This window comes from Phyllostomus hastatus, unplaced genomic scaffold, assembly GCF_019186645.2.
Source record: "Phyllostomus hastatus isolate PE091 unplaced genomic scaffold, TTU_PhHast_1.1 phas_contig_304, whole genome shotgun sequence".
Lineage (NCBI taxonomy): Eukaryota > Metazoa > Chordata > Mammalia > Chiroptera > Phyllostomidae > Phyllostomus > Phyllostomus hastatus.
This window is the reverse complement of record NW_025333845.1, coordinates 866,770-887,804: the sequence shown is the minus strand read 5'-3', so window position 1 is coordinate 887,804 and position 21,035 is coordinate 866,770. Positions and strand designations below refer to the sequence as shown.

The following is a 21,035-nucleotide window of genomic DNA, read 5'->3' as shown; positions in this document are numbered from 1 at the left end:
CAGGAAATGGAATTAATATAGGCAAATTTGCTGAGCCATTTTGACAGTTTTAGTTTCAAAGGTGTGAAAGAAGTTATTTCTAACAAATAAATTGGATACTTTGCAGGTGCAATGACAACCGTGAATTTTGCAGTAACTGCATTCCAAAGGCTGGCCCTTTTTCCTTTATCATCTTTGTCATCACACATTTTCACTGTGTATTCCTCTTCATTTGACCCTGCACCCCAAAACATTAAGGTTTATAAAGGTAGGAAGGGACCCATATAAATCCTTATTGTGTCAAATTTATTATAAAACATTGCATATGGGGAAAATTGCAACAGGAAAAATTTAGAGATTAATTTCCCCCACTTTCCATGATGAAAGCAAAGGTATAAACATGTGCATGCATACACACAGAGATACTGGCAATTTCCTGGTTGGAGTCATTTGTCTCATTAAAGGTCATCCAAAGTGAGGAAGTTGGGAATTCCTGGAGACAACAGGACTGAGAAAACAGTACTTGACAAAAAGCACTTTTTTTTTCTTATCTCTGATGTTGACTGGGGAAGAGTTAGAAATAAAATGCAAAAACACATTGGGATCTCACCAATTTCTGAATGAACATACTCCCCTCTTATCTCATTGGAAGGAGAATGGGCTTTTCTCTTTGTTCTTGAGAGCTTTCCACTCAGTGCAAATGTAGGACTGACCTGGACAACAAAACACTTCGCTGCACCATTGTAAAGAAATCCCACAATTGTACTTCCAACTCATGGTGTCACTGTGAATAATAAGTTTTTAAAGCTGAGAAAACAAAGCAAATATATAAGTCCAATTTCAGTGAAATAGAATTACTCCAGAAGAAATGGAGGAAAAAAGACTAGGTAGCTAGAAATGGTATAAACATTTATTTTACAATAGCTAAAATCTAATGAAAATTATAATTCATTGTTTTATTTCTTAAAACAAAGCAAGGGTGACAATGTTGAAAATAAACTAATATGTATTCTTAAAATAATTTATTTCAGTCATAGTGAGATGCAAACAAAAAACAAATGAACAGCATACTGAAGTAATCATTACTTCATTTGTGCTAAAAAATGACAGAAGTCATTGAAAATATTCTGTTGTTTAATTTACACAGTATTACAAGGTAAATTTCATTAATTTTTTTACAAATGAAAAACTGAATCCCACAGAATTTAGATTATTTGATTAAGGTTAATATGTAGCAAACCAGAATTATAATAAAATTCTCACTGTCTCTCTCTCTCTCTCTCTCTCTCTCTCTCTCACACACACACACACACACACATACACACACTCTCATCTGTCACAGGCAGAGCTGCAGGAGCCCTGATGGTAGCACAGAGGCATCCGGCATCTGAAACACCAGACTTCAGTTAAAACCACGGTAGTGCCCCTGAAGTGACAAATCTGTTTCATGAGACATTGACACAGCTTATATTTTTCAGTAATTAGAAGAGGAAATGTTTATTACGTTGAGATGCTTACAGGTTTTATACTTCATGACACTTTTCTTATCATGATGATTCTAACTATGGTGTTTTTTTTTTTAAATACCAGGACTATTTTTAAGTAAATGAAGCAAACATTTAAGTATCTTATTCAAGGTTACACTGCACCTGTTTGGAGAGACTTGGACTTGTACTCAAACAGTCTGGACAGAAAACTCCCGTTTAGTACATACTATTTATGACATTCTCCTTCACTCCTTAATGAGTGAGGAGCATAATGAGTAAACTGACACATTCCTGAAGACTCATTCTACAGTGAATGATTCCTATACAAAACCTTGAATTGTAGATAAAGAAAGTTGTTGAACACCTTTCCTTCTTCTTCTCAGTGGCAAAGGAAATAAAATTGTAAAAATTTGGCATAGATGTCACCTCCACACATGATTTTTTTTGTGGAGCATTAATCATTTTCTTTGGGATGATGGAAAATAGCAAATTATGATTCTTTACTAATGCAAACAAGACATTGAGAATAATACTCATGACAAAAGGCATGAGTATTCTCTTTACTCTCTATTACACTAAACCTTACATTCTATTGTTGAATGAAGGATGTTGAAATAAAACAAAAAGGGAGGTAGCAATAAAAAGTTGGTGAGAATGGTGCAGATCAGCTCAGTGTGTTAGATGCACCCAAGACCAGAGGGTGAAGGTGTAAGAGATTTAAAAGGTTGGAGAACACTGTGTCATGGGGACAGTACATGTCATGGGATTGAAATATGGATCAATTTTCTGAGAAAATGAACATGAAGAGAATTTACAGATAGAAAACCATGGCTTATAACCTTAAAAAATGAGACAGTGCCAGCATTGTAGTCTAGGAAAACTCCATCATGATGAGGAGGAATAGTTGGGGAAATGATTAAATTTGCTTCTGTGGTTTTTGCATAGTTTTTATTTCATAATCATAAATTTAACTACGCAACCCAGGTAGACTTGGACGGAATAAGGAAAACATGGAACCCAATGAGGTGAGGTGAGAGCATAAAGATTATAAAACAATTACAAGCACAGGACTTCCATACAGTTAGATTTTCTGGCAGTTCTGGTTGTATTTTGTTTTGAGGTTGTGCAAGGAAGGAAGTATATCTACCTGTACCTCCACCTGTCCCTGAAGCCAGCTGCTTCAGGATTAAATTCTCATCACTTTTCTTCCTGTAGTTGGGCTTGTTGCCTATACCATTGTGATGTCTGAAGTCACCACCATGGCACATAAATCCCAGAATAATTCTATGAAAGCAGAACCTTTATAACCAAATTCTTTCTCTCTTGTGGTCAGAGCACAAAAGTTTTTTTGCTGTCTTGGAACTGTATCTGAAAACAGCTCAAAAGAAATATGGCCAATGGCTCGCTGTCAGCAGTGATGTCTTAGAAGATGGTAAGGTTGGTCTTGGATTGGCATGGGACATTCCGGAGCTGCGGGATCTGCAAGGCCAAGGGTTAATTTCAAGGGATTAGAGGAGAAAGTTTCCAAAAACATCATTATATTCAAACTGATTCTCTAACCCTAAAAACCCAATAACCATTTGTAGGTTGATAACCAGAGTTAAGAGATCAACCACTGTTTATTTGTTGCATCCTATAAAATTGTGTACCGAAATTCAGGTGATTGAGGTCAGGGAGCCCATTCTTGTCAGAAAACAGACTGCAGTCATGAAACTGATTGAGACCAGGAAGTTTTTCACCATATACTTCCAAGATCCAGGCCTGTTTCTCTGAAATATCCACCTTCCAGTAAGGTTTCCCTGATGTGATAACCAGTATGACAAGTACAGCATAATCATTGTTCTAATTTGTATTATACATGTAGAAATGATATTCATATCTCACTTTTCTCTGATATGCAGAAATGGCAACATTTGGTTTGTCCTTGGGAGGGTCCATGGTAATGTGCCCTGTAAGAAAAATTACAGGGTTGGGTCAGAGATAAGATGTACCTTTATTTGTGACATTGTCGTAGGATCTTGAGAATAATGTGAGTGGAAACTAGGAAGAACTCAGTTCTAATCTTGGGAATACGTATAACACTGATGAAACATAATGTGAATGTGTGTGTTGGAAAGGGAATGCAGATGTCAAAACAAGAGACCTAATATGAAACACAAAAATAGGAAAGAAGATGAGGAAAGAGACTGCATGATACAGAGATTTATCCTTACCCAAAGAGCAACATATATCTTTCAACTCTAAAATGATAAAAATTCAAATGAAATATAAGAAAAGGAGTGAGCACTAGAATCTATTTCCTCTCCAGATCAAGGGAAATACTGGGGCATATGTGAGGTAGTAAGCAGAAGAGTGAGGTGTAAAAAAGATAGCTGTTGGCTAGCCATTATATGGCTACATCATCAGCACATGAGATCCATCCTCCTTTACTCCTTTATCCACACCTAAGAACTGAACGCTCCTCCATCTTACTCCCACCAACACAAAAACTCCGTAGCCATCCACCAGCTCTGGCATTCCTCACCATTAAACATCTGCAGCACCCCGCTCAAGTCAGGAACTCGGAACACTCCTCTTTGTTCCTTGCAGAGAATCTTTGGCTTCTTCAGAGTGAAGGTCTTACTCCTAGGGTGACAAAAAAGATTCCCACACCATTGATTTTTGTCTCTTCAAAAACTGATTTCTGTCTATTCACTCCATTAAGTGCTTGAGCCTCCTTCCATGGACCCCTGAGAAAGGAGAGAGCAGACTCTTGACCTTGTAGCCAAAGAACTGTGCTCATGTCCAACTTTACAATATACTCTGTGTGATCTTAGGAAGGACTTGACCTCTCAGAAGCACAGTTTATTTCTTCCAAAGTGAAAACTAACCTCTACTTCTCTTACTCACTGGAATCATATAAAAACCATGAAATGATTTTTTTTATAAAAAAGAAACTTTGGTTCCTTAAAACAAAATCATGTAAGGAAAACTCACTGAATGGATATAAAGAGGTATTACATGCAAGTGAGGTTGCAGAATCAATGTGCTGGTTGCCTGAGTTATATCAAGTGAAGGAATATGGCCTGGAGGGGATCAAGACCTCCAAAGTCTGCTCCCCCATGGGAAGGCCATCCAAATAATATTTGAGATTTCAGAATCTCTGGAAAAATTTTAACACTTGGAAAAGAAGACACTATGAATATCACATTGACAGTGATCTGAATTTTATGTGTTTGAAGAGATTGTTGCAGCCAAGTAGGTGTACAGATTTAGACATGAGGATGCTCCCTACTCATTCTGGCTTTAAAAGTGCATGGTCGGCCCTGGCTGGCGTAGTTCAGTGGATTGAGCGCAGGCTGCGAACCAAAGTACCGCAGGTTCAATTCCCAGCCAGAGTACATGCCAGGGTTGCAGGCCACGGCCCCCAACAACCGCACATTCATGTTTCTCTCTCTCTTTCTCCATCCCTTCTCTCTCTAAAAATAAATAAATAAATCTTAAAAAAAAGTGCATGGTCAAGAGGGACCTATTATTTGCACCAGGGCCAAAATATTCTTTGCAATTCAAGTCTGTTTTTGAAAAATAAAGAGAACTGTATGGAAGGGAGTTGGTTACTTCTAGTCCTAAAGAAGAAATTTAAATATCAAAGAGTTGTCTCCAATTCTGGGTTCTTGGCAGGTAAAGAAGACACAACCCACCCACAATAGATCAAGCAGCTCTGAAATATGGGAACCTGAGTTAGTTAGATACAGGCATGCTCGGTCAATAAAATTTATGAAATCACATGGCTTCATAATACTGCAATATTTTATCCCTAACTTCTGCTGACTCAAACTCTGCAATTCCCACCTCCCAACCTAAACATCCCACTACAGAAACTGGTACATTGTCAATGCTTAAAGGACACTCAAATGATCTATGAACATAAATTTAAGATAAAAGTACACCCGAATTTTCCTGCCCTGAGCAGTACTGTATTCTAACTAACTACCAGATAACTTTAATGGCTTTAAACCTCTTTTCACAGCACAAAATGACCATCTCTGGTCTCCCACACATACCTTTCCATGATGCCATTCACATCCTAGGGAGAAAAGAGAAAACACGAGTAAAGTAGTAATAAGCCTTCTAACTTACAAAGCTTCATCATATCCCCACCACCCCTTGATGTGGTGGGAATAGCAATGGTCCCAATGTAAGAACAAAAAACTAAAAAAGACCCAGTCAACCATTCAAGAAGACTCATGTGACATTTTCAGGTTTGCTAAAAGGTAGAAAAAACTTTCACCTTGTGGAAGTAGTGTGAGGCTTCTACCTGGACATAAGGTATACTTAGGAGGAAAACATGAGACCCATGATATTTTCCCCATGTTCATAAGGCTCTTGTGAGATGATTTGAATAATTCATGGCTTGTTCATTTATTCAACATGAATATAAAGTGATATACTTTTACTTGTCAAGCATTATGCCATGACTGGGAGAATCAAAGATGAATAGTTAGAGTATTACTCAAGAAGTTTACATGACTTCTGCTGAGAGTACAAACAAACAAATGCATTAATGTAGGCTTTTCTCAAGTCTCTCCTCATTTGATACACTATAACTGATTGCATCCACTCCCGAAATTCAACATATGCAATTGATTTCCAAGTTTTATTTTTACTCAATGTTGTCTCTTAAATGCAGGTTAATATATTCCCTAGTAAATAAGTTACAGGAATGAGTAACTTAGGATATTCCACATATACCTTTCTCTTCACCAAATTGTCTCTTCCCTCATATTCCTTTATCCATGTTATAATATCCCCTTAGTCACTGTCCTAAACACTATAGTATTTACCTGCATTTCAGTCCCTACTAAAGCAGTTTAGTCCACACCATCAGCAGATTTTAGTCATCTGAACTTCTTCATCGCCACAAATTTATTTCTTTTTTTAAAATATATTTTATTAATTATGCTATTACACTTGTCCCATTTCCCCCTTCACTCCCCTCCACCTTGTACACCCTCTCCCACCCACATCCCCCCCTTTAGTCATGTCCATGTGTCATACATATAAGTTCTTCAGCTTCTACATTTCCCATACTATTCTTGCCCTCCCCCTGTCTATTTTCTACCTACCATCTATGCTACTTATTCTCTATACCTTTTCCCCTCTCTCCTCCTCCCACTCCCCTGTTGATAAACCTCCATGTGATCTCCATTTCTGTGGTTCTGTTCCTGTTCTACTTGTTTGCTTAGTTTCTTTTGGTTTTGCTTTAGGTGTGGTTGTTAATAATTGTAAGTTTGCTGTCCTTTTACTGTACATGCTTTTTTTAATCTTCTTTTCTTAAATAAGTCCCTTTAACATTTCATAAAATAAGGGTTTGGTGATGATGAACTCCTTTAACTTGACCTTATCTGAGAAACACTTTATCTGTCCTTCCATTGTAAATGAAAGCTTTGCTGTATAGAGTAATCTGGGATGTAGGTCCTTGTCTTTCATGACTTGGAATACTCCTTTCCAGCCCCTTCTTGTCTGTAAGGTCTCTTTTGAGAAATCAGCTGACAGTCTGATGGGAACTCCTTTGTAGGTGACTGTCCCCTTATCTCTTGCTGCTTCTAGGATTCTCTCCTTCGTTTTTACCTTGGCTAATGTAATTATGATGTGCCTTGGTGTGTTTCTTCTTGGGTCCAATTTTTTGGGACTCTCTGAGCTTCCTGGATTTCCTGGAAGTCTACTTCCTTTGCCAGAATGGGGAAGTTCTCCTTTATTATTTGTTCAAATGCGTGCTCAATCTGTTGCTTTTCCTCTTCCCCTTCTGGTACCCCTATAATTTGGATGTTGGAATGTTTAAAGATGTGCTGGAGGTTCCTAAGCTTCTCATTTTTTTGAATTCTTATTTCTCCATTCTTTCCTGTTTGGTTGTTTTTCTTCCTTCTGGTCCACTCTATTGTTTTGAGTCCCAGTTTCCTTCCCATCACTATTGTTTCCCTGTGCATTTTCCTTCATTCTTTTATGGTAACCTGCATTTTTTCATGTAATTTGTGCCCAAAATCAACCACTTCTGTGAGCTTCCTGATCATCAGTGTTTTGAACTGTGCATCTGATAAATTGGCTATCTCTCAGTTGCTTAAAATGATGAGTCCTGGGGCATTGATCTGTTCTTTTGTTTGAGACATGTCTCTCTTTCTCTCTCTGTCTCTCTTTTTTTTTTTTTTTTGGTCTGGTCGCTCCTGTTACAGTGAGGGGCAGAGCCTTAGGTGTTCACCAGGGCTGGGCACCCCAGTCACTAGATTGTGACGTTGTATGTGGGGGTGGGGGCAGGGGCGAACAATGGTGGTAGCTCCATTCTTCTGGGACCTCAGTCCCTTCTCTGGGATCCTGGGTTGTGTGCTCTGCCCTGGTCCACAATTGCCATCTCACTGGGTCTGCCAGCTGCCGCTGTGTACTCAGGGTCCACCCGCTGAGATCTTGCACACCCCAGATGCCTTATGCGCCCCCAGTTGCCTTAGCACCCAACTCTCTCTGCTCTCCTCGCCGCGACCCGTGCCGCGACCGGCACCTGGCTGCTCCTCTCCACCCCTCCTACCAGTCTGGATGAACGGGTCTACTTCAACTTCATGGCTGTCCGACTTCCATTCAGATAAATTCTCTATCAGTTTTGGGTGTTATTCTGCCTCTAAATTGTTGTTGTTCTAATCTTGGTTGTGTGTGCAGGTACGGTGCATCCACCTATGCCTCCATCTTGCCAGAAATCACCAAATTTACTTCTTTGAAGACATATGTACCAGTATATTTGGTTTTCTCTATCGCAGAATAACTTCTTCCATGGCACCAAAAACTAGGCAAACTGCTGGGCTTACGTACAAATACACACAATTGCTTTGCTCTCTGTATTAGGTTTTGCTGCTGTATGACTAAAAACAATTAAGTGGATGAAGAACAGAAAGGGAATTTGGAGGACAATTCTAACTTTAATCAAAGCTTAATTTTGAAGCTCAGACATTGTCATCAAGATCTGGCCTATGTCACTCTCCAAGTTGTACTTATGCTTTCTATACTGACTTTATCCTGCATGTTGACTTTAAGTGCATGAAGAAAGCATGACTCTCCTTCCATAAATTCCATAAAAAAGAGAACTTGTCTTCCCTGTTATGGCAAATAATTCTGAAGGTATGGCACTTGCCTACATTAGATCAAATGCCCATATTAAAGCATCCCCGTGTTGCTGTTGTAATATAGAAAGCAATGTTGGAGGCAAATATCCATATTTTACTGGAATTAATTTTATATTAATCTGAAGTAAACCATAATGAAATAGGATGCATATTTTAATTAGAAGAGTAACCACCACAAACACAGAAAATAGTAAAACTTCAAATTTTATACTAAAAATAGCCACTTAACTCAAAAGAAACTTGTCAATGAGAATGAGAACATTGAAAGCTGCAGGCGTCCTGGCTGGTATAGCTCAGTGGATTGAGGGCTGTGAACCAAAGTGTCGCAGGTTCGATTCCCAGTCAGGGTACATGCCTGGGTTGCAGGCCATGACCCCCAGAAACCTCACATTGATGTTTCTCTCTCTCTCTCTCTCTCTTGCCCCCTCCCTTCCCTCTCTAAAAATAAATAAATAAAATATTTAAGAAAAAGAAAGCTGCAGGCAACATATAGAAGGAAATAATACAATATAAATTAAACAGAGCTACATCAACAATTGCATTCAATGTTATTCTCTGAATCCACCAATTAAAAGGCCGAGACTTTTGGACTAGAGGAAAAGCAATTTCAATTATTGCTAGCTATAAGAGACATATTTTGGATTCAAAGATACGAATATGGGAAAAGTAAAAAGATAGAATTCTGGTCAAAATGGTAAAGTAGGTAAATGCTGTGATTGTCTTCTCCCATAACCACAGGAAAACTGCAATTAAATTATAGAATAACCGGATTCCGGCAAGATGGAGGAATAGGTGGACGCACCGTACCTCCTCGCACAACCAAGATTAGAACAACAATAATTTACAGATTGAATAACACTCAGAACTGATAGAAGATTTATCTGAATGGAAGTCGGACAGCCAAGAAGTTGAAGTAGACCCATACATCCAGACTGGTAAGAGACGATGAACCAGGCAGGCGTGGGGCTGGCGCAGGTCGGCGGCGCGCGGAGGTTCGGGGAAAATTTGGCGCTAAATCGGCGGGACAGCCGTCAGGGGCGCAAGAATGCAGCGGTGATCCCTGAGTACACAAGCTGTGGCTGGCGGACCCAGTGAGGCAGCGAATGTGGACCAGGGCAGAGCTCGCAGCCCAGGATCCCAGAGAAGGGTCTGAGCCCAGGAGAACGGAACTACCACCATTGTTCCCTCCCGTCCCCGCTCCCACCCCCGCCCCCGCCCCCACATATAATGTCACAATCTAGCGACTGGGGTGCCCAGCCCTGGTGAACACCTAAGGCTCCACCCCACACCATAACAAGAGCGACCAGACCGGAAATAAGACATGTTTCCAACAGAACAGATCAGTCCCCCAGGACTCATCCTTTTGAGCAACCAAGAAATAGTCAATCTATCACCAGTTCAAAACACTGGTGATCAGAAAGCTCACAGAATTGGTTGATTTTGGGCGCAATTTAGATGAAAGGATGCAGGTTACCATAAAAGAGATGGAGGAAGATACACGGAGGAGAGCCAATAGTGAAAGGAAGGAATCTGAGTCTCAAAACAATACAGTGGACCAGAAGGAAGATAGAATCAACCAAGCAGGAAAGAATGATGAAATAAGAATTCAAAAAATCGAGGAAAAGCTTAAGAGCATCCAGGACACCTTTAAACGTTCCAACATCTGAATTATAGCGGTACCAGAATGGGAAGGGAAAAAGCAACAAATTGAGTACGTATTTGAACAAATAATAAAGGAGAACTTCACCAATCTGGCAAAGGGAACAGTTTTTCATGAAATCCAAGAAGCTCAGAGAGCCTCAAAGAAGTTGGACCCAAGAAGAAACACACCAAGGCACATCATAATTACATTAGCCAAGGTAAAAACAAAGGAGAGAATCCTAGAAGCAGCAAGAGATAAGGGGACAGTCACCTACAAAGGAGTTCCCATCAGACTGTCAGCTGATTTCTCAAAAGAGACCTTACAGGCAAGAAGGAGCTGGAAAGAAATATTCCAAGTCATGAAAGACAAGGACCTATATCCCAGATTGCTCTATCCAGCAAAGCTCTCATTTAGAATGGAAGGGCAGATAAAGTGCTTCTCAGATAAGGTCAAGTTAAAGGAGTTCATCATCACCAAGCCCTTATTTTATGAAATGCTAAAGGGACTTATCTAAGAAAAGAAGATAAAGAAAAGACATGTACAGTAAAAGGACGGCAAACTCACAATTATTAACAACCACACCTAAAGCAAAACCAAAAGAAACTAAGCAAACAAGTAGAACAGGAACAGAACCACAGAAATGGAGGGCACATGGAGGGCTAGCAGCAGAGGGGTGGGAGGAGGAGAGAGGGGGAAAAAGGTATAGAGAATAAGTAGCATAGAATGTAGGTTGAAAACAGATAGGGGGAGGGTAAGAATAGTACGGGAAATGTAGAAGCTAAAGAACTCATAAGTATGACACATGGACATGAACTAAAGGGGGAGAATGTGAGTGGGAGAGGGGGTACAGGGTGGAGGGGAGAGAAGGGGGGAAATGGGACAACTGTAATAGCATAATCAATAAAATATATTTTAAAAAAATATAGAATAACCACCCTTAAGAACCACATGAAGATGAGATAAACAGAGCTCCTATAACTAACGTTATAAAGAAGAAGCCACCTCAAGACTGGTAGGAGGGTCTGAGATAAAACTAGCTGGTACCACACCCTCTGTAGAGGGTAAGAAATAGTAGGAATGTATTGACTGCATAGGTATCACCTGAGAAACAAGAAATCCCAGCCCCACATCTAGTTCCTCAGCTAGGAGTACAGTGCTAAGGAGTCCCCACAATATCTGGCTGTGAAAACCAGCATGGACTCAGTCCAGGTGAGATGGAGGGCTGCTACAAAATTTAGCATCTTCTTAAAAGACCCTAGCACAGAGTCACTCCCTCACAAACACTTGTCTTAAGCTCCAGAGAAGAGACATAAGTTTGCACAACCCTAGAGACATACAGGGAGAAACTAAATTGGATGGCTTCAGGTGGAGGGCTGGAAGGGCAACTCTCCCAGGGACTAAAGTGCTGTCAAGCTCCACTGTTCTCTTATGGAGCCCTGTCCACACACAGCCAGCAGTACAGGCCAGGGCCAAATCTGAGTCTCCATTAACCATGTTAACACCACTCTTGCTCCATTTTAGTGATTCTCTAAGAGACCCCACTGCACCCGATTCAAGCCTCTGACCGAATCTTTTTCAGAGGGTAAGCCACCCAAGCAACTGGTCAGCCAGCCCATATTCCAAACTTTCCTAAAAATCTCTCAAATGTCCACTGGCCCTAAATAGCAATCAAGGCTCAGCTACAAGGAAAGGGTGTATTCAGCTCACACAGAGGGTGCACCCTGAGTATCCAGCTTGGTGACAGGAGAGGCTATGCCACTGGACCCTATAGGACACCCACCACATGAGGCCATGCTACCAAGACTGAGAGTCATAGCAGCTCTACCTAATACACAGAAACAAACACAGGGAAGCTGCCAAAATGAGGAGATGAAGAAACATGGCTCAAATGAAAGAACAAATCAAAACTCTAGTAGAGGAGCTAAGTGAAATGGAGACAAGCAATCTATCAGATGCACTATTCAAAACATTGGTTATAAGGATGCTCAGGGAACTTAGTGAGGACTCAATAGCATGAAAAAGATCCAGTCAGGAACAATGAATACACTAATTTAAACAAAGAACAATTTATAGGGAAATAACCCTAGAGTGAGTGAAGCCAAGTATCAAATCAATGATTGAAAACATAAGGAAGCAAAAAACAACCAATCAGAACAACAGGAATAAAAAGGAATAAAAAAAATAAAGATAGTGTAATGAACATTCCAACATTTGCATCATAGAGGTGTGAGAAGGAAAACAGAAAGCAAGAAATTAGATATCTCTTTGAAAAACTAATGAAAATAAACCTCCTTAATTTGATGAAGAAAATAGACATGCAAGTGCAGGAAGCACAGAGAGTCCCAAATAAGATTGATGCAAAGATACCCACCCTAAGACATGTCATAATTAAAATGTCAAAGATTAAAGATGAAGAGAGAACTTTAAAAGCAGCAAGAAAAAAGCAGTTAATTGCCTACAGGAGAGTTCCCATAAGGCTTCAGCTGATTTCTCAAAAGAAACTTTCTTGGCTAGAAAGAACTGACAAGAAATATTCAAAGTCATGAGAAGCAGGGACTTACAGTCAACATTGCTCAACACAACAAAGCTATCATTTAGAATCGAAGGGCAGATAAAGAGATTCACAGACGAGAAAAAACTAAGAGTTCATCAGCACCAAACCACTATTATATGAAATGTTAAAGGGAACTTTTCAAGAAAAAGAAGATCAAAACTATGAAAAATAAAATGGCAATAAATGCCTATTTATCAACAAGTGAATCTAAAAAACAAACTAAGTAAACAAGAAAAACAGAGGCAGAATCATGGATACAGAGAGTGTTTTGACGGTTGCCAGATGGAAGGGGGTTATGGGGGAATTGGTGAAGAGGTGAGAGGGTTATGAAGTAAAAATAAGTAATTACAGAATAGCTATGGTGATGTAAATTACAGTACAGGAAATGGAGTAACCGGAGAAGTTATACACATGACCCATGGACATGAACAGTGACACGGGGATTGCCTGAAGGAGTAGGGGGTACTGGGTGGAAGAGGGTAAAGGGGGGTAAACTAGGACAACTGTAATAGCATAATCAAGGAAACATAATCTAAAACTAATAAAAGTAGAAACTTATAAAAACAAATAAAAAGGGAGGACATTACTGAGTACTAGTGGAGGAATGAAAGAGATTATAAGGGATTATAATTAACTTCATGTTTACAAAACTGACAACTTACATTGGACAAATTTCTGCAAAGATGTACATTATCAAAAATTTACTCAAGAAATGTTACAAAGCTTAAGAAAACCTACTAGAATAAAAAAAATGTAAACTTTTCCAAAAAGAAAGGCCTCGAATGAGTTGGTTTCACTGGTGAGTTTATTGAATAAATAAAGAATAAAGAATACAAATCTTTCACAATTGCTTATTCAGAAAACAAAGGAGAAAAATCTCAACTTATTCTATGAGGAAAAAACTAAACCAACACTCTTGGGATATAGGAAGGTGTCTGAAAAATGTTCTAGGCTAGATCACAGACATATGGGCCTATAGAATCATATAATTCGACACAAAGATTCTTCTCTCCACAGTCAGATTTTTGCATTGTAATTGATACATTAATAAAAACAAGATTTTCCTTATTATTCATGCATTCAATTATTCCTATAACCTCTGAAATAGATGCAGGAAAATGTTACTACAAGACTCTAAGAACCTCAGTGCCACCACCAGAAACAGTACAGCTACATAGCACAGCAGGAAACTTAAGTCTTCATTTTCCTCAAGCTCAAATATTAAGGCTTCTTCCCATCTTACCTGCAGCATCTTCCTCATTGACCCATTCAACCGATGCTCCAGCTCTGAGATGAGATCTCTCAACACCTGGCTTTGCTTGACCAGCTTACTCTCAGACTGTTCCAGGTCATGGAGAATATCTCCTTCATCCTTCTTCAACTTTTGTAGCTCCTTCTGCTCCTCAGTGTCCAGGATGCCTTTCAGTTTTTTAAAAAAATTCTGAACACTTTGGATTTCCTTTTGTATCTGATTCTTCAAGAATGAGAAAAACAGAGAGGGACTCAGGCAACTAAGCAGAGCCTGGGAGCCAGAAAAAGAAGTATTTGATTACGAAGTTCTCACAGGGAAGGGAAATGGAAGCAGGGGAGCAATTTTCGGGGAGGCTGATTTTTCCTCTTATTTCCTCTTCAACACATTCCAAAGTAATGGCCTCAAGTTTGCACTATTGAAGCCAACCTTGAAGCAAAATAAGACACCTGGGTGTGGCTCAGTTTTCCCACAGCTGCCCAGGATAGTCATGCCTCCCTGCATTACTCCTGACCCTCACCCCTACCCTCAACCTAACATACAGTACCAGGGCCAGAACCATGAACCATTGGAAATTGTCTTCCCCTGGAAAGTTAAAGGCTCAACATAAAGACAGCAATGAACACAGAATTTACTAGCCATCCTCAGCAGATAGTCTCTCTGAGAATCACTAACCTACAAATATTTGTTAATTTTGATAGGTTCTATTTCAGCCCCATCCCTATCAGGAAAAGGATAAAGAATGGTTAATCAATAACTCTAGACATTGATTGTTAGGAAAAAGGGAGAAGGGAGCCCCTTGGGGCTAATATACACAGTCCTGCCTGATTCTTGTCTAACTCCCTCAGGAAGAGTCTCCACCAACCTTCCAGGAAGTTCTCTCTTCTTTGATATCAGCTTCCAACTTCTCAGCTTCTTGGTGTTCAGCCTTCAGCCTGTGCAGAGCTGCCTGCAGCTTTTCCTGTGAAGGAGGATTTGCACCAGAGTGAAGCTATGGGCTTTCTCATTTTCAGAATAGAGAACAAATAGGGAAAAATCAGGCTGATCTTTAAAGAGATTAGAGTTTATCTAATCTAAACTGTGAAACAAAAATTAGAATCTGTGACTTGAGGGAGCCTGATGTGGCGAATGTTTTCTCTGAGACTCAGGTGATAGAAGTCCCCATTCCCATGTCAGCAGAAGACTGATTCTCTTTGTCCTAGAAGAAGAAACCTGATCCTATAGTATGGAAAGAACTTAGGTATGAATCACCCAGCTGCCCACTTATCCCTCCTGTCCAAAGGGGCAAAAACAGCTTTGGTTGGGCACCAAACCTCCACTTATTAGCACAAGTTATAAAAATACCTGCTTCTTTTCTGAGTCTGCTCATCATTTTGTAACTGTGTGGAATGCATAGAAATCCCCTTCCAGCCTTGGAAGTTGAGCATAGGAAGAAAAGTGATCACAGTACTCAGGGCTGAGTGGCAAAGCAGCTAGAATGAATGCAAAGTAGAAATTTCCCATCAGGTACTATTTTTTGCCCTGTCTTTACTCCATCCTGGTCTGTTACCTGGTACTCCTGGGCAACATCCTCCATGAGGAAAGTGTGGTGACCACGGTGCTCTTGAGACCTCTCACAAAGCCAGCAAATGAACTTCCCATCCTCCTTACAGAAGAGCAGGAGTTTCTCTCCATGGTGCACACAAAGATCTGTCTTTTGCTCCTCCTCTGGACTCAACTTGACCTTTTGAAGCATCTCCACTATGTTGGCCACATGCCGATTAGGCCGCAGGTTCCAAGGTTGGTAATAGATACGGCACACAGGGCAGTGGCCCTCTCCTTTTTCACTGACTATGGACTCCTTGTCATTTGCAGTGATGCAGGCTTGGCAGAAGGTGTGCCCACAGTCTAGGCTCAGGGGTTCTGTCAGGAGCTCCAGGCAGATAGGGCAGGTCACCTCCTCCTTTATGTTCACCAGGATTCCTGAAGCCATCGCAGCTGCTCCCCTGCTCCTGTCTGTCCTGATATGAGGCTCCTCTGGCTCACAGATTTCTGCCAGAATTGAAAGGTGAAAGGAGGCAGAGTAAGAAAGGTTAGAATAAATGATGCTAACTGTGTAGAAATCAAGGACAGGTCAAGAACACATATTGAAGGACAAAAAAGAAAAGGTAGAGAGACAAGTAAAGGAGCTAAGCAACCTTGTAAAAAGGACAATTCATAACAATTTTTAATACTCTTAGTTCATCTGACATGACTAATTTCATTTTTTTTCTGTGTGATGGTTGCTATCGTCCTTTACTTTTACAGAACAGATATGTGTGACCCCATATCTCTCCTGCTTCTTCTCTCTCATGTACAAACACACCCTAGAAGAAAAAAGCACCACACCTCTTATGTGTCTGGGCTTTTATGCTTGCTCTTCTCTCAGCATGCAATGTGGCCCCTAGTATAAGTAGGATTCACTCTCTTCCTTCTGTTAATCTCTCCTTACATGTTCATTTATCAGAAAGACCTCCTCTGATTGCTTATTTACAGTGTAACCACTGCCATCATTTGCTGAATGTTTGAAATGATTTCTCTTATCATGACAAAATATGTGACAATGTGTTTTGTACGTGGCAAGAACTAATCCTTTATCAGATGTGTACATAGAGACACTGAGTGACTTACAAAGATTATTATCTTCAACATGCACAGTTGTGATGAACCTTCAGAGGTCAGACCCTACCATACTGAATTAATCAAAGACATAACAGGTAACTTAGAAGGATCTGGCAAGTCTTGTGTGATAAATGATAAAATCTTGCGGTTGCCTAGAAAATATGCTGAGGACATTGATAGGAGCCCCAAAGTATGTATGTATGTGGATAGTGGGGGGGGATGGCATAAACATATTCATAGGATCACACAAGTCACTGGAGAAATGAGAACATAGATTAAATGAATATCTGGCCTGGGAAAGAAGTCTCAAATATTAGGAAAAGTCATTCAACTAATTCTTAACGACTATGAATTACACGCTAACAACTAAACTAATACCTACAAACAAAATGATGAGTCTAAGCAGAGAGTTTAAACCACTATGACCCTGACATTCACCTGGAAAGTAACAGTAAATTAAAGAATCAGCTGACAAGCTGATGTGAGAAACACTACTAGAGAGACATGCATGCTATTGGGAAATCAAACAATGGGGACAGATAGTTGTCCAGCAAGTCCAACCTGAAAATAAAAGGATTGAACTGAAAGCTGAAGAAGGGGAAGGAAATATGGCATACAAGTGAGGAAAAATAATTTAGGGGAAGAAATGACCGGTTCATGAAAGTTGTACCACCTTGTCTGTATTTGAAAATGGCAGTGTAGCAGGTGTGCAAAAAACTACTAGGCTTTTTGTATCACATAAGCCTGCAGTGACCATGATATATGGCACTTCCCCAATTATGTGACATTTAGGGTCTTTTCTTTTTTTTTTAAGATTTTATTTATTTATTTATTTTTAGAGAGGGAAGGGAGGGAGATAGAGAGAGAGAGAGAAACATCAATGTGTGGTTGCTGGGGGTCATGGCCTGCAACCCAGGCACGTACCCTGACTGGGAATTGAACCTGCGACACTTTGGTTCGCAGCCCGAGCTCAATCCACTGAGCCAAGCCAGCCAGGGCTTAGGGTCTTTTCTAAGAGTAAAAGGAATTACCCATGTTTTGTCCTCTGAGAAAGAGGGACATAATTACCTTTGCACTTGGGTGGTGGTGTGTTGGATGGATCCAGTGTGGAATAGGAAGATGAGTCAGATGCATGCACAGATGCTCAGGGGAGAAAAGATAGATTTTACAGCAGGTAATGAAAAAAATGTAGAGCAGGGAAGAGAGTGAGACATAGGATGAGATAAGAGGAAAAGATGGCAGTTAGATTAGGTACCTGAGAATAAAAAGCCAACATCAGGCTCTTTCTTCATGTACAGATAATATTGGCTTACTCTTCTAATAAGCTGGGTATTTGGTTTTGATTGTGTTTTCCGAGAATCTTATGAGGCTACAATAAAGGGGAAGTTCAGCTTCATTGCAAGGCCATATGATTGATAACAAAAATAGCCTGACATGGAAAGTGCATTTGGAGGACTTCCTATAGAACTCAACTGCCAGTTAAAAAGCTTAGACTTCATTTCATAAGGGGATTGTGACTTTTCTGACGGACACTGTCTCTTTTAGGCCTTTGGATGCTGTGCTTATGAGCTTCCACAAAGTAATTAGTACTTTGTAGCTCTGGGCTAACATAACCTAAGGTGGTTTCACACCTGTCCACTAAGTCTGGCTTCTTAAAAGTCTGAAATAACAGGAATAAAGGACCTTCTACAGCACTGTGAAGACCTTCACTGGGAGCTCACCTGAGGTAGTCATTGCTGACATGCTCTGTTTCCTGTCCTGTATCCCTACCTCAGCTAAGTGACCTGGAAGTTTATATCTTATAAGGTCACATAAAGGGGAATGATAATCCAAACTGAGAAGAAGTCAGTCAGAGAGGGAATCAGAGTGGCAGCACGAGTGGTAGCACAGTGATGCTCATTCTCCCACCTGGACTTAATATGGCCCTGTGGCCACAGTCTAGGCTCAGGAGTTCTCTCAGGAGCTCCAAGTAAATGGGACTGGGAAGAAATAAAAAAAGAAAGATAAGGTCTCAGTAGATATTCATGTCTTGATGGTTGCCAAACTTTGAAGGTAAAAGAAATATTTTCAATATGAGAGTAAGTTTTCTCTTAGCTCTGTGCTAGGAAGGGAAATATAAAGGCTTTATGAAGATGAATTTAGATCTACTAACACTGCCCACTGGTGCCACGTCCATCACACACAAAGGGAACCAACCTGACAAGAAACAAGGCCGAAGAAGAACCAGAAGTTATTACAGCAGATGTCCGGATACTGAAAACAGTTCAGAGGCCTTATGAAGTTAGCCCCTGGTTGCAGAGACAGTGGTCCAGATCAGGCTCTGATGAACTGCAATATCAGAAGTAGGCATTGCATCAGGGGTAAATATTAAATGAAGTCTACCCCTGTTTACAACTGAAGCATGATCCAAACATGGGGTAGGGACATCCAATTATTTGTCATCCCATTCAAGATCCAACCAATCCTCAGATACAAGAAGAGCTAATAGAGAAGGGAGGTGCAGATCAAGCATTCAGCCTTGGGGCTGCAGAATTTATTTTTATAATGTGGCTACAAGGATCTAAGGTCAAATCACCTGCTGCTACAGGACACAGAAGAGGAAAGTGCTTAGGAGCTTGAGTCCTCACAATGGAGGTTGACCCTCCATAGCCTGAGCAGTGATGCCAGGGCTCCAGGTCAAGCAAGGAGATAGGTGGATATGGAAATGTGAGTGGTATCCGCGCTGCACAGATATCACAAATGCCTAGACCATCCGTGAGAACCTATGGGTTTGTGCCCTACATCAGGCTCTCTAACCTGGGGACTCGTTGCAGAGTGCTGAGCCTACAGAACATTTGCCTTCAAAAATGAACAAGGCTTATGCCCAGGAGAACTCTAAGGGTCTCCTGCACAGTATCTAAAAGACTTACAGAACTTGATTCAGGAGAGGGGCAGAAGCAGAAGTTTGAGAAGTACATAGACCACAAAAGAGATCTATCTCCTGAAGGAGAAGCGGAAGCCAGACGGACTGTCACCCCAGGCAGAGATGTGTGGTGAGTGCGACATTGGTGATCCAGGCACTACCCAGCCACCGCAGGGCTGTATCTTCTTCTAACCTGTAGGTGCCGCTGGTTATACCTGCACTAGCTCTCCGCTACAGCCGCGCAAGGAGAGCTGACTGGGGAGTGCCCAAGCCCCACTCTTTTCTGCTCCCAGGGCCATACCCCTGCGCCACCACTGCAACTCAACAGGGGTGGCCTGCCACTGCGGTCCCCGTCGGAGCCTTTAGGCCCTGGTAGCCCTCACAGGACACCCTTTGAGAGCCTGGCTGGGTGCCTGGGGTGAGAGGGGGTGCGGTTTTGTGCCCAAGATCTGTAACAGAGGAACACGGTATTCTGGGCAGGCTGCCACCCTCCAGGCACTGCACACAGAGCAGAAGGAAACTCACCCCCAATCTTCCTGGGAACAAGGCCTATATGTTCTGGAATTCCAGCCTGAGGGGCAGTCGTGGACAGGATTCACTCTCCACACCAGGGGCCAAGAAGCTCCAGAATAGTGAGCGAAAATAAAAGTTAAATTCTTAGGGGAGGGGCAAGGGGAGGAGACAATCTGTGGACCAATAAAGGACATTCACATAGGGCCCTTAAAATAGCAAGCTTTTGTGCCTGGGTCAAAGGGGCCAGCAACTACATTTTAATCCTAGCTGAGCTCTGCTCCCTGAAGCTGTTCTCATGGCTCTCAGGGTAATTAATCTTTGGAGAATTAGGCTTCCCTAAGCTGTGTACTGTCCCACACATCAACCTCACCATGGCACCTTACAAAAGAGGTGCCCTGAGGAGGGAATTAAGTCTGTCTTTTACCACAGTGAGGACCCACTCTGCAGGCTCACCTGAGGCAGTGGTACTGACAGCTCTCTCCTGTCCTGTATCCACCAGCTGAAGGAAGTGAATCTGCCCATTTGTGTCCTGTTAGGTCATGTGAGAAGGAATGGATGCTCTGATCTGAAATTACCTCAGGTGGTCAGTCAGGAGGGCTCTCCCACACTGGTAGCATGGTGATGCTGACTTTCAGAACCTGGATTCAATAGGGACAAAATGACACTTTTCCCTAAGTGAACTTCAGAGATCAAAATGAAGTGACATTTATTGGGCAATGTCATCTAACACTGTTTAACAAATAATCTCTATAGTGCTAGCATAATAAAAAGCAAAAAGAGAAGTAATTGTGATGAATAATTTTATCAGTCAGTGTGACTGGCCACAGGGTTCCCAGATTAAACACTATTTCTGGGTCTGACTGTGCAGGTGTTGTTTCCAGATAAGATCAGGTTTTAGATCCATGGTCTCAGTAAAATGGATTG

General features: G+C 41.0%; 1 protein-coding gene across 2 annotated transcripts; it reads right to left on the bottom strand.

Moving 5' to 3' along the window:
- Positions 1–1,095: 1,095 nt before the first annotated feature.
- LOC123819206 (tripartite motif-containing protein 5-like) lies at positions 1,096–20,231 on the bottom strand. Of its 2 annotated transcripts, XM_045839505.1 has the most exons (9): positions 20,124–20,231; positions 18,893–19,024; positions 15,606–16,087; positions 14,922–15,017; positions 14,051–14,281; positions 5,510–5,532; positions 3,991–4,091; positions 3,351–3,415; positions 1,096–2,945 (listed from the first exon to the last, which is right to left on the bottom strand). In XM_045839505.1, exons 3-9 carry the CDS (start codon positions 16,026–16,028, stop codon positions 2,889–2,891), a joined length of 996 nt encoding a protein of 331 aa, XP_045695461.1. In that variant the 5' UTR covers positions 16,029–16,087; positions 18,893–19,024; positions 20,124–20,231; the 3' UTR covers positions 1,096–2,888. The 2 variants fall into 2 exon arrangements, with proteins under 2 accessions (XP_045695461.1, XP_045695462.1); XM_045839506.1 differs by lacking the exon at positions 3,351–3,415.
- Positions 20,232–21,035: the final 804 nt, after the last annotated feature.